Source organism: Anopheles gambiae, chromosome X, assembly GCF_943734735.2.
Source record: "Anopheles gambiae chromosome X, idAnoGambNW_F1_1, whole genome shotgun sequence".
NCBI lineage: Eukaryota > Metazoa > Arthropoda > Insecta > Diptera > Culicidae > Anopheles > Anopheles gambiae.
The window spans coordinates 7,181,473-7,194,462 of NC_064600.1; the positions used below are offsets into that span (position 1 = coordinate 7,181,473).

General features: G+C 52.7%; 1 protein-coding gene across 3 annotated transcripts in view; it reads right to left on the reverse strand.

Moving 5' to 3' along the window:
- LOC1271860 (otoferlin) overlaps window positions 1-12,990 on the reverse strand; it is a 31,876-nt gene that overhangs the window by 8,026 nt on the left and 10,860 nt on the right. For all 3 annotated transcript variants that reach the window (XM_061644488.1, XM_061644482.1, XM_061644478.1), the window contains exons 4-14: window positions 11,771-11,957; window positions 11,535-11,602; window positions 10,421-11,163; window positions 8,459-8,642; window positions 8,279-8,341; window positions 7,713-7,797; window positions 7,026-7,182; window positions 6,779-6,965; window positions 6,307-6,679; window positions 4,415-4,627; window positions 970-3,751 (exon numbers count right to left, since the gene is read on the reverse strand). In XM_061644488.1, coding sequence (XP_061500472.1) covers window positions 970-3,751; window positions 4,415-4,627; window positions 6,307-6,679; window positions 6,779-6,965; window positions 7,026-7,182; window positions 7,713-7,797; window positions 8,279-8,341; window positions 8,459-8,642; window positions 10,421-11,163; window positions 11,535-11,602; window positions 11,771-11,957 — 5,042 coding nt within the window. The remainder of the gene's footprint in view (window positions 1-969; window positions 3,752-4,414; window positions 4,628-6,306; window positions 6,680-6,778; window positions 6,966-7,025; window positions 7,183-7,712; window positions 7,798-8,278; window positions 8,342-8,458; window positions 8,643-10,420; window positions 11,164-11,534; window positions 11,603-11,770; window positions 11,958-12,990) is intronic.

Below are 12,990 nucleotides of genomic sequence, written 5' to 3' on the forward strand. Positions count from 1 at the left end.
TTGGATCCTGAATTGGTATCGCTACCTTAATCGGCTCCGTACTTGGAATCGGATTTGGTGCCGGATTCGGATCCTGAATTGGAATCGCTTCCGGAATCGGATCCAGAATAGGTTTCGATCGGATTTGGAGCCGGTTTTGAACCCTTTATTGCTTTGCTCCAATTGCTTCCGGAATCGGAATCAAAAACAATCTGGGATCATCTCCGGAACCAGAATCAGATCCGGAATAGGAATCGTCTCTAGTATCAGTTTCAAAAGCGGCTCTAGAATCAGAATCAGCTCTGGAACTGAAATCGATTTCGGAACTAGAACCGGAACCGATCGCAGAATCTGAATCGACTCCGGGATTGAAATAGGCTCCGGAAGTTGAATATACTCCGGAATCAGAATCGGCTCCAGAATCGATATCGACTCCGGAGTTAGAACCAAAATCGGCTCTTGAATCTGAATTAACGCCGGAATAGAAAATGGCTCCGAAATAAGAATCTGAATCGACTCCGAAATCTGAATCCAAACACGAAGTCGTGTAGTTCCGATCCGGAATCGGTATTTTCCCTGGAATCGGAATCGAAATCGATATGGGATCAGCTCCAGAACCCGAATTGAACTCACCTCCCGGAATCGGAATAGGATCCGGGATCGAAATTGGCTCCAGAAACAGAATCGGTTCCAGAATCGTTTCCGGAATCGAAATCGACTCCGAAATTAGAACCAAAATAGGCTCCTGAAGCGATTCTGACATCGGAATTGGATCCGGAATCAGAATCAGCTCTTGATTCGGAATCAACTCCGGAGTCAGAATCAACTCCGGAATCGGTATACAAACATCAAAATACGCGATTTTGAGTTTTTCTGAGTCAGAATCGGTATTTTCTCTGGAATTGGAATCGAAATCGACTTGAGATTAGATCCGAAACTCCCACCACAAAAAAAACACACACACACACAAACACCTTCCCCTCTACTTACTCTTCGTAGCGCATGGAGATGCCGCACATGGCCCGGTGCCGGCTGTAGAACCGATTCTCCAGGTCGATCTTCGTCTCCCCGATCAGATCGTCCGACCCGACCAGATCCCAGTCGAAGATCTGCACCGTCAGCATCGAGTCCTGCGGGAACGTCGCCTCGATCTCGAAGCACTTGCCGAACACCGGATTAAGCTGCTTGCTGACGTAGTTGTCCTTGTCCGACACGCGCTTGCTGCCGAGCTGCAGCACCACGTACGGGTCGGCCTTCCCGTTCAGGTCCATCGGGTGCAGATCGGTCGCCTTCACCACGTACACGCGCACCAGCACGTGGATCGGATCGTTCAGCGGCAGGGTCGGCGCGAACGCCGGCTCCATGCCCTTCTCGATCGGCAGCCGGTACACCTTGATCGCGCCCTTGAAGAAGCCGACGATGCGCGTCTCGTCCTCCGTGCTGTCGCCCGTCTTCTTGCCGCGGTAGAGCGGGAACGAGTGGAGCCACTCGCGGAACTGCCCGTACTCGTACACCGACTCCAGCTCGCTCGGGTAGATCTGGCAGGTGGCGACGCGCGGATTCGGCGGCTTCTTCGGCGCTGCCGCCTTCGGGCTCAGCTTCGACACGAGCCGGGACGTCTTGACGCCGAGCTTCTTGCCGCCGTCGCCCGAGCCGCCCGGCTCCGCGCCCCCCATCGCTCCCGCCCCGCCCGCGCCGGCACCCGCTCCCCCGGCTGCGCCACCCTTGGCCGACTCGATCAGCCGCTCGTACGACAGGAAGTACTTCGTCCACCAGTCCTTGCTCGACCCATCGTCATCGTCGTCCCCGTCCTGGCCCGCCCCCTCCTGCCCCTCGAACCCGGCCCCCGGCGCACCGTCCGCGCCCTTGCGCTTCGTGCGCTTGCCCGCCCTGCCGGCCCCACCGCCCACCCCCTTGGCAACGCAAGCCGCCCCGTACAGGGTGAGGTTCTCGCCCGACCACGAGTCGCCCGGCATGCCCCCCTCGGGCAGCACGTTGCCACCGGCGTCCGTGCGCCGCCGGGCCAGCACCAGCTGCCCGTCCTGGTTGTACCGCTTCGGGTCCTCCTTCGGCAGCGCCCGGTGCATGTACCGGTGGATCGAGGTGATCTGGTGCGTGCCGACGAGCGTGTACCGCCCGAACGACCGGCAGTCGACCGCGCGGATCGTGATCGGGGGCGCGTACCGCTCCTCGACCGGCAGGTCCAGGTCGAAGAACTTGAGCATGCTGGCAAAGTTGGGATTCTTTTTCGCGTTCTGCACGATGCTCGAGTTGAGGATGCGGCCGGAACACTCGATGTCGATGCGCGGCTTGTCCACCGTCATGAAGTGGACGCGCTTCAGGTCGCGCAGCCCCCAGAACAGCACCTCGATGCGGAACCGGGCGAGATTCGGCCGCACCTCCTGCGGCACCGGCAGGATGGCAAGCGTCGGTTGCGGTACGTGCTCGCCGCCGCTGCCGCTGCTGCACGCGACGTACTTCGGGTCGGACAGGCGCGGCACGTCGTCCGAGCCGTGCTCGAGCATCTCGAACGCGGCGAGCAGCTCGCCGGCCCCGTCCAGCCCGCGCGTTATCTCGAACCACTCGAGCACGGGCGTGCTGTAGTGGTGCTCGCGCAGCTTCACCCGCGGCCGGGCGATCGCGCGCCCGATAAAGTCCGACTTGCCCACCTTGTCCTGGTCGTACACGTCGATCACGATGGTGGGCGGATCGCGCCGTATCTCGTCCTTCGAGCCGTACACCGTCACCTCGTCGAACACGAGCAGCTCGTCCCAGGTCGGACTGAGCGTCTCCTCGATCACCTGCGTCGTTTTCGCGTGCTCGGTCACGTACACGGTCGCGTACGGGTCGCTCAGCCCGGACGCGTCCGACCCGATCAGCGACCGGGCCTGGTAGATGTGGGCGCGCAGCTGAAACACGTGCCGCTCGACGTAGTGCACGGTGGTCGGCGCCGGCACGTTCACCTTTTCCGCGTTCTTCAGCTCGTGCAGCAGCTCGTAGCCCTTCGGCAGGCCGGTGTAGAAGAAGCGCTTGTGCTTGAGCGTGCCGAGCCACAGGTAGAGGGACAGCTTGGCCCGCACGTGCCACCCGGCCGGCCCCTCCGCCTGCCGGCCGGGCAGCTTGAGAAACACGGTCTGCACCTTGCCGCAGTGCACGCCCGTCTCCTCCTCGATCGTGCTGTACAGCAGGTCGCGCGCGTCCAGCCGATGGTACGCCACCCGCTTCCCGTTCGCGATCATCCACACAAACACGTCCGGCAGGGCGTGCTGCGGATCCTCCACCAGGAAGCGCAACCGCACGAGGTAGCTCTGCGCCGTCCGGTACCGTTCGCGCATCGAGCTCTTGGTGACGAGCGCGCGCAGATTGCGCGCCATGTTGCCGATCGATTCGAGCTCGCGCTGGCACAGCTTCAGCCGCTCCTTGTCGAGCTTGGTCTTGCCCGTGCCCGGCCCGACCAGGGCGCCGCGCGTAATCGTCACGTACTTGTTGCAGCTCGAGGCGACCTCCTCCAGCACGCCGCGCAGCTTCACCTCGGCGGTCGGGTCCTCGTCCTCCAGCAGCAGGTTCGTCTCGGCCAGGCCCACCTCCAGCCGCTCGCTGATCTTCGCGATCATGTTGCTGTTGTACATGCGGCGCCGCAGGTCCGGAAACCAGGCCCGCACGTCCATGCACGGCTTGTAGTCCCAGTACGGCAGGTAGTAGTGGTTCTTGTCGTGCGAGATCGGTTTGCACGCGCTCGTCGTGCTGTTGTACGCGGTCGTATCGATCGACACTGCGCGGGAGCGGAATCAAAGGGGAAACAGAGTTGGAAAAAGAGAAGGGAGTGACAGAAGACACAACTAGTGTTGGGTAAATCAGATTCAGATAGATGAATCTGAATGAATCTTTGGAATGATTCTATGAATCTGAATCTCGGTTGGAAAGATTCATGAATCTCTACAACATCATAAAGCTCTAGCATTATCTTCTTCTTGGCGTAACAACCTACGTGGTCATGCCAGCCAGTACAGGTTTTCGAGACTTCTTGGAAAGTACCTCGGGGCCGGATAGTTTGTTGTGCTACGGGGAGACGGTCCATGCGATCGGACAACGGGCAAGTTTTAGGTGGGATTGGGCAAATTCAATATTTTGGAAATCATACATCTTTAAAGATTCATGAATCCTTGGAGATATATGGATTTTAATGGATGTATGAATCTCATAGAATAATTAATCTTAAGAGACTCATGAATCCTCGGAGATTAATGAATATTTAGAGATTCAAGAACCTTTGAAGATGCATGAGTCTTTGAAGCTTCGTGAAGATTCAACGTGATCTTTGAAGAATCAACTCGAGATTCGAATCACTCATCACCGATGATTCATAAGAATGAATCTCATCGAAAGATTCATGAAACCCAACACTAGACACAACAGGGGCGGTACGGCCACTTACCCGGATCGTCGTCGTCGTCCATGTTGGTGGTGGCGCTCTCGTTGTGCCCGTCGAGCGAGTTGCCCGCGTTACCCATGCTCAGCTCGAAGTACACGGACCGGTCGCACACCTTCTTGTCCAGCATCGACGCCTCGAGCACGGACGCGAACAGGAAGAACCCGTCCGTCTTGCAGTAGGACGACTCGCAGATCGGCAGCGTCGGTTCCACCTCCACTGAAGCAATAAAACCAGAATTGCTGTCTTTAAAGTAATCTAAAACATCGCAATTGAATCACGAATCGCATGCTTATATTTTCGAGTTAAGCTCCAATATTTCTTCATGAAATGCATCAGAAGTAAACCCAGCTGAAGGTATTAGTTCAATTATCAGCTCAGAGCAGAACGAGCGTTTGAGTCTTAAGAATTGCGATTCGTATCTTCAGTATGTGCACAACAGTTACAGTGTTTTCCATTGATCTGAATCCTAGGCAAGCTTTCTGAATATTCTGTGTCAATTAAGCATTCATGTTGGTCTATTTTTGCTACGAAAGATAATAAAAACAACTCGAGCTGGAGCTCAAAAACCTAACAACATCAAAACTGCTGAAAATGTACCATTCTATTCAATTCAGAATCACGTTTCACAAATCGAACAAGCGATCTTTTGATAACATCGTTTTAATAGCACTCATCAAAGATGTGTGATTGTATAATTGAATCGATTTGTAACTTTTATTTTTAATCACGAGAAAGAATCATAATTCACAAAACCAAGAATGTATCCTTTAATGATACTTTGTTTATATGCCTCATCATGTAAGTAATGTTTGAAAATGGAATGTAACTCTCCAGACCAAGGTCCTCGAATTGAGCTCAAATTTGGTCAAATCGCTTAAAAAGATTTGATTCACTCGTGAAAAGTGAGTTATATGCATCAAATATCGACTCTACAATCTGCCGAAAAATGTTCAACTTTTAGGATTCATAGCCTTCAAAGTGTCATGAGCAGTGCTGCAAAATGTCATGAGTAGCACGTGACGATCAACACCGAAAACAATGAACATATCCAAGGTAGCTTGATGATCAATGCTGATACTCAATGAAAATGCGTGATGACATGCCGAACGCGACTTGCCGAACCCAACGTACGTAAGCTTGAGTCCAACGCGATACTCGGACTGAAGAGCTGATCTTAATTCTGTTGCAAGCATAATCTTGATTTATGTATGGCTGTGAACAGTGCTTCCAAATACCACTGTACGAACAATCATGGCTGAAACGAAGTTCAAGTCAGCTCACGTACATAACTGTGACGATCAGTGGTGAGATTCAACCAGTTGGTGAATAAATCACATGCTTGATGACATTTTTGTAGTACCCTACTCACCAACTGTTTGAGTCTCGCCTCTTGTCATCACAGTAGAGCTCATGATGCTGTCAAGATTTTGTTTCAGTCGAAATTTGTCATGATCATGTCAGAGACATTTTGCAGAACTGACCACAGTAAAAAAAAGTCATGACAAAGTGACTTGGCAAGCAGTTGGTTGCTATAATGACACCAAGCATATATTGGTCATATCAACTGTTTGAGCAGGACCTCTTATTACCACAATTGAGCATATGACGCTGACAAGTATTTTGTTTGAAACAGATATTTTATGACATTGACAGTGACATTTTGCAGCACTGGTCATGATTCAATCTGGTTAGAAAAGAGTCAATGAACATCATATGAATCCCTAATATGTCTTGTAAATTATTTGTGAATCATTTAAATGAATCATGATTCGCAACTTCATCTGCTGATCAAAGGTTCATCAAACAAAAGATGAGTTATTTGCATCCAGCGAACGAACGTAGTACATCCTCACTCCTAGTCGAGCCGTGAGTCGGCCTAACGCGCAAACACTCACCATTCTTGTCGGCGAACAGCTCCACGTTGTCGGTAATCTCCGTCCGGATCGCGATGAGCAGCCGGGCCCGGTAGCTAACGCCCTCGCCCAGGCCCGTGTTCAGGTTCGAGTGCTGGTCGAGCAGGTTGTAGTCCCGCGTCGACCCGTACAGATGCACGAACGAGGGCCCGTACGTCGGCAGGAAACCCTTCTCGCCGTCGTTCGAGATCTGCTTCAGGTCGATGTAGTGCGTGCCGATGATCGACGGCTTCATCGGGTCGGCATCGCGCAGCTGTATCTTGATGCGCTGGCACAGTGGCGGAAACATCTCGGTAAAGACGAGCTGCTCGTTCCACACCGGATTGTACGATGCCTTCTTCACGTTCGTTTTGCCCTGCATTGGACAAAAAGAGAGAGAGAACGATGGAGGTTCGGGAGTAAGAGCACTTCGACACTCTGTCAACTGTGTCTGTCGTGGGAAATCGCCACTCACCGTCAGCCCGGCGAACGACACCTGCACGTACGGGTTGACCAGATCCTTCGTCTCGCCGGTGAACGCCCGCTTCACGTTCGCCATGATGGACGAGTTCATGCGCGGCAGCCCGTCCGCCCGGTACACCTTCACGATGAACTTTGCCCGCTGCCGCTCGATCGGCACACCGTCCGGGAGCAGTAGGTTCCTGTCGTAAAAGGAAAGCCGATGGTAGGCAGTCCAGGCTTGGTCTCTAAACTCTACTTACGCTTCGATGTCGTCCGGGTCCTTCTCCGATTTGGGCGGCACCTTCACCGTGTCGCCCTTGCCGATGATGCCGACGTCACACTTGAGGTAACCCTTCGGGCCCGCCGCAAAGTCCTCCGGATCGGACAGCAGGGCCCACTTGTGGTAGAACTGATGATCTGGGTCGGCCGGTGGAGGTGGTGATCGGAGTGCAGCACAAAGTAACATACACACACACATACACCCAAACGAGCGCGCATTAGAATGAGCACCGGGGAAAAGACCGAAGGTGCGTTCGGTTTTTGTTTTTTTGGTGACAACAATGACTCACAACATCGAGAAAAGAGAAGAGTTGTGTTGGAAGGGGTTTTTTGGTTGTTTGGTGATGGAAAACAGATTGGACAAGGAGTGCCGGGAAATTGAGAAGAAGTGGGCAGAGGGAGAGGGGTGCCAAAAGCGAGCTAGTGCCGAAAGCAGGTTGGTTGGTGAGTAACGAAAGCAACACAGAGGTTCAGGGAACATCGGGAAACAGAGCAGATAGAACAGGCAGTACATGAGAAGGAAGACACACGAAAATGGTGAACGAAATGCAAGGAAGAGAGATAGATAGAGACACAGATAGAGAAAGAGTGGATGTTGCTTTCGTGTTTTGGAATAGTCGTACAGATATGAATTTGAAAGAATTTGATAAAAAAAAGAAGGTAGCTACCGGGCGCATCGTAGACTGTTTTGAGATCGATTTTGAACGAGCCCACCACCGTTCCGGAGCGCATGAACTTGCGTGAATGGATGACCTGTCAAACATGGAGGAGGGGGGGCAAGCGAATGAATGCGTTGCAGTTGGGGCGGAGCTAATCGAAACGGTCCGATTATCGCGAATCCAGCGATTGGGATTCGAGCAATCGGGCGCTGCTTACTGTTCAATGTACAATGTTTGCGGACTCATTTGCAAAAAAAAAAACTGATGAAGAAGCGCCATCTCTAGGCAAATGCGTGTGAACATCTAGCTGCCCCTGTTGACCTACGTATGCCTTGCCTGCCTGCGGGAAGGAGGATGTCAAACGAAACGTTACGAAAGACGCTCACACTATTCAAACCACACAAATGCGTCGGTTGAATTACAAGCACGTGGCAATGCGCGTCTCAGGCTCATTCGTTGGACATCTTTCTTCGCCCTGCAACATGCCGCGACCGCCACTGGCCCAGCTACAGCGACTCACCCAGCCCCCTAACCGAGCTGCCCTAAACAAACCAATTCAATGGTCCACTACTTACGGAAAGTGTGATGATCTTGTCGAACAGCATCACTGGCGGCATGTGAAAGTCGAACACAAAGTACTGGGAAGGACGAAACCGAATGAAACGGAGGGCGGGAGAAGAGAGAGAGTAAGATTAAGATCCTGGAAAAGCAAAACAGAAAAAAACGAACAACAACAACGCGCGCTCCCCCAGTACCTCGTTGTAGTACGGACAGTTGGTGCTCTCCTTCACGCTGGTGTACTTCTTCTGGTCCCCGACCTGGATGCAGACGACCGGGTCCATGTTCAGGCCGGGCAGCTGGCGGGCCTCGATGACGGTAACGCAGACCTGAAAGTCCTGCGACTTGAGGTGGTCGTTCCCTTTCGCCAGGCTCTTGATTCTGTCGATGGGCACGCGGAAGAGCAACAGTAAGTAACAACGCCGGAATGGCTGTCAGCTTAGCAAATGGCACCGGGCACCGGGGCTAAACGCAATCCAATTAATCCCATCGAAAGCTGGCGAGCAAAACCATCGGGCCTCTTGTCTGCCCGCAAGGCGTCCTCCTTCAATTAGGTGCATTAGGATTAATGCTGCTCCTTGGCGCCCGTAGGGTGTGCGCGTGGGCCCCGGTTCGGAAGGCACGCTTCGCCCCAGCCCGCCACTCCACGACGCTCCAGTGGAATGAGCGAATGAAAGAAAACAAAACCTCAAACGTCATCTTGAAGCCTAGGCACGGCGCTATCTATTCACTTGGAGCGGCACCGCTAATTGAATAGCTCCATTCGTGCAAAAGCACAGACAGGCATCACAGAACAAAGCGTAATGGTAGTGTTTGCGCTACGGATGCTATGACGCGATGTTTGCGTTATTTGTTCTCTGCCTGGCGAGGAAAATCTCGCTCGTCATAACAAACGGCTCGCCCTCGTAATGAATTAATTGGATGCGTCGTGTTGCAACTAGTGATGGGCACATTGATTCAGAGCGAGCGAAGAGCGAGTGAAGTCTTGGGTATGTTTTGAGTTACTCCAGAGAGTTAAATCACTCGTGAGTGTAGTAGCTTTTTCGCGAGATAAATCTCGATGACTAGCTCTGCAAACCACAGTCATTAGTGAGTAATAACTCTTTCATTCTTAATGGCACATTTAACTTTTCTTAGTAGCTTATAACTTTCTCAAAATTAATTGAATGATTCGTGAGCTAAATAACTCTTTCAGGAGTTTAATCTGGATGAGTTATTGAGCTCTCAGTGCCAAGCTTTGACTTTTCTTAGTGAATAATAAATCAATCATTATTCGAATTACTCTTTCGAGAGTTAAATTGAGAACAAAGATATCTTAACTCTCAACTCTCAATGTGAATGATATATTCGGGAATGAAATAACTCCTTGGGGAGAATAATGTGACTTAGTTATTGAGCTCTGCGTGATTCAAATCATCGATGCACCAAACAAATCTTCTTCTTCTTCTTCTTCTTCTTCTTTGGCTCAACAACCGATGTCGGTCAAGGCCTGCCTGTACCCACTTGTGGGCTTGGCTTTCAGTGACTAATTGATTCCCCCCCATAGCAGGATAGTCAGTCCTACGTATGGCGGCGCGGTCTATTTGGGGATTGAACCCATGACGGGCATGATGTTAAGTCGTACGAGTTGACGACTATACTACGAGACCGGCTGCCAAACAAATCTTACCGGAGTTTAATTTCATTCACACTATCTAGCAACTCGTTTAAAGTGAATTGAAGCAATCGTGAGTTCTATCAGTTTAGTCCCAGTGAGTCATTTGTCTCATCCGTGTCCACTAGCAACTCTTTAATGGTGAATCAAATGATTTGTGAATCACCTACCTCCCTAGGGAGGTGAATTCTCGATGGGACTTTTATTGGTTCAAGAGTTCAAGAGTTATAACTCTTTTCGCTCGTTCATAAGACAACTCTCTGTATCGACTAGCATGTCTCTTTTAGTCAGTTCAATCAATTCTTGAGTTAAATCACTCTACCGAATCCTCTACCTCTACCTCCATATCGATTCGCCCACGGTAGCCTTCTATAACTCCTAGCGAGTGAGCTGATCGATTTAATTCCCTATGCCCTCTCACTCATTCACGCTGCTGATGTTGCCATTCCCCATCACCAGGTACCAACTGCTACGACCCTTCCCCGACGGTCCCAGCATCACTTACTTCTTCAGCTTCTCATTAGCGGTTACATCCTCGCCGTCGCTGGACGCGTTCGAGTGGGTGCTGCACGTTTGCGATACGTTTTCGCCGCCCGCCCGCCCATGCGTTGGGCTGTCCGCTGGTGCCGCCGGCTGCCCCTCGCCCCCCTCGAACCCGACCGACCGGCCGGCCGGTCCCTCGCCACCGCCCTCCGCCGCCGGTTCGGGCTGTACCCGCGTGTAGTCCGTGTCGCCGATGAGCGATTTGCCCTCGTCCTCCGTGCTGCTGGCGGTGCTTTCGCGCGACGACTGGCGCGACCGCCCGAGCCGCATGAAGTTGCGCACCGTCCGCAGCGTCACCTTCTTGTCGGCGAGCGAGCGCGCCGGCCGCACGGACGCCTCATTGTCGGACGAGGCGTGGTCGGCGGGGCCGGGCGACCGGGCCGGCGGTGCCCGTTCGCCGAGCCCCGCCGACCCGGAAGACATGACGCGCTTGATGATGTTCGGTTTCCGGTCGCCCCCGTTGCTGGTGCGGCCGGGCCGGCGCTGGCCGGCCTGACCACCGCCGGACGGGCCCGCCCCGTCCACCCCCTTGCCCTGCGTGATGCTCTTCTCGAGGTTGGCAATGTTTTGCTCGATGTTGAGCAGCATCTGCTGGTCGTCGTCGATGCTCGACTGCTGGTGGAGCGAGTGGACGACGCGGGGCGCGTAAAAGTTGCCCGACTCGTCCTCCGGACTCTGGTAGTACACGTCGAAGCTGACGTATGCCTACCCGGAGGGGAAAGATAGAGAGAGAGAGAAAGAGAGAGAGAGATAAATCGCCTAATGTCAACGCCGGCAGCCCGCCCGGTACCGTTTGAGCAGCAAGACAAAACAGCAAAACAACAGCCACTTCCAATACTTTAATTATTTGCTTTCGAAGAAAAATGGCCCCAACCGGTTGTCAGTTGAAATGGGAACGTGCTGTTTTGCTTCGTGAGCGTGGCACGTTCCCGGGTGGGTCACGGAGACCTCCCCCGCCATCCCGGTAACCTTTGCACTGTTTCCGTTTTGCTGCCCCACTGTCAAGCGGTACGCACGGGCCACACCGGTCGCCATATTAAAATGCCATCCGAAAAGCCGTTTGGGCCCATCCTTACATCGATTGGCTTGTTGGACAGGTCCACCAGCCGGTCCTCTATCCGCAGCCGGCCCTCGTGGATGAGTGCTGCCGGTGGGAGGGCGTGCGAGAGCAAACAGGAAGGCGAAGCGCGCCCGTAATTAGTATTAAATTGTATTTCAGCAGCACGGCGACAGCTCCACCGGAGCCACATCCGGCTGGAGAAAAGGGGGAACGGTTGGAAGGAGGGCGGGTTGGAGAACAAATTAAATTTACCTTGCGCTAGCATGACGAATCGGCCGATAATTTTCGTGCTGCTGGTGATGCTGCCGCGGCTCGAGGGCGTCCCGGACCCCGACACGCCGATCGCCGTCTTGAGCAGGATCTTGGTCGTCTGCTGCCGCAGCTCGACCGTTATCGTTTCCGTCTCGTCCGCGGCCCGGGCTAGCGGCCAAATGAAGCTCTAAACATACACATACACACACACATAGACACACAGATAAATAGAGAGACAAAATGGAAAAATCCCGATCGGGACAAATGATTAGATTCCTGTAAGGTGGGGCTTTTTTTGTGCTGTTAAAGGCGGGTATGTTGACATTCTCGGTTTTTATCGCTATCGCTGTCGTCGGCGGCAGAGTTGACCGGTGAAAGCTTTCCCAGAACAAAGGCGGCCTGGGTGGGGGGGGGGGGAGGGAGCATAAAAATATAATTTTTCCCAGGCGAAGGATGTAATGGAACCGCACCGATGAAAGCCACCGGCTCTAATTGCGATGAGCAATGCCGGCAGCGTGCGACACACTGAAAAAGGTACGACGGGATGTCACAAGAGGGAACACTGGAGGCGGGTGGAAAGGGGGAGATGGAGCCTTTTTCCCCGGGTGTAAAAATATCCACCGGAAAGGGCTCCATTTCCTTTTCCAGCAGCAGCAGCAGCAGCGTTACACATTGCGCCCGAACCCGAAAGGTTAGCGTTTGGGTCGTCGTTGCGGTACACACAGTGGGAGCAATTGCTGTAAGTGTACCCTTTTTTACGACTTTTAGATGGCAAGCGTTTGTTACTGGTTCCATTTTACCGGCCTGGGCTACCGGGAGCCTTTGTAGATAGAGCGGTAGACGGGCAACCGGCTCCTGCAAGACCGGACGTGGATCGTTTCCCATCCGGTGAGACCGTTTCTGTGTACACGGGAAGGTAAATCTGGGGAAGTTTTTTTAAACGGCTAATGTCAAAGAAGAATAAGCTGAAGGATGTTTTATATCCCATTTGCTTTTTGAGATTCTGAGGAGAAACATTCTGAGGAGATTCTGTTACATCATCTGATCGATGCAGTCTTCCTATTTTTATTATTCAATTGATGAACTTTGAAGTTTAAAAGGTTACGACGCTGTGCCTCAATTTTGAAATTATGAATCTCACTGTGCTGTAGGATAACTACAGGAAATGGTCAATTTGGTTATTTGTAGGTTAAACGACCTTGCGCTAGGAGTCACAAAAT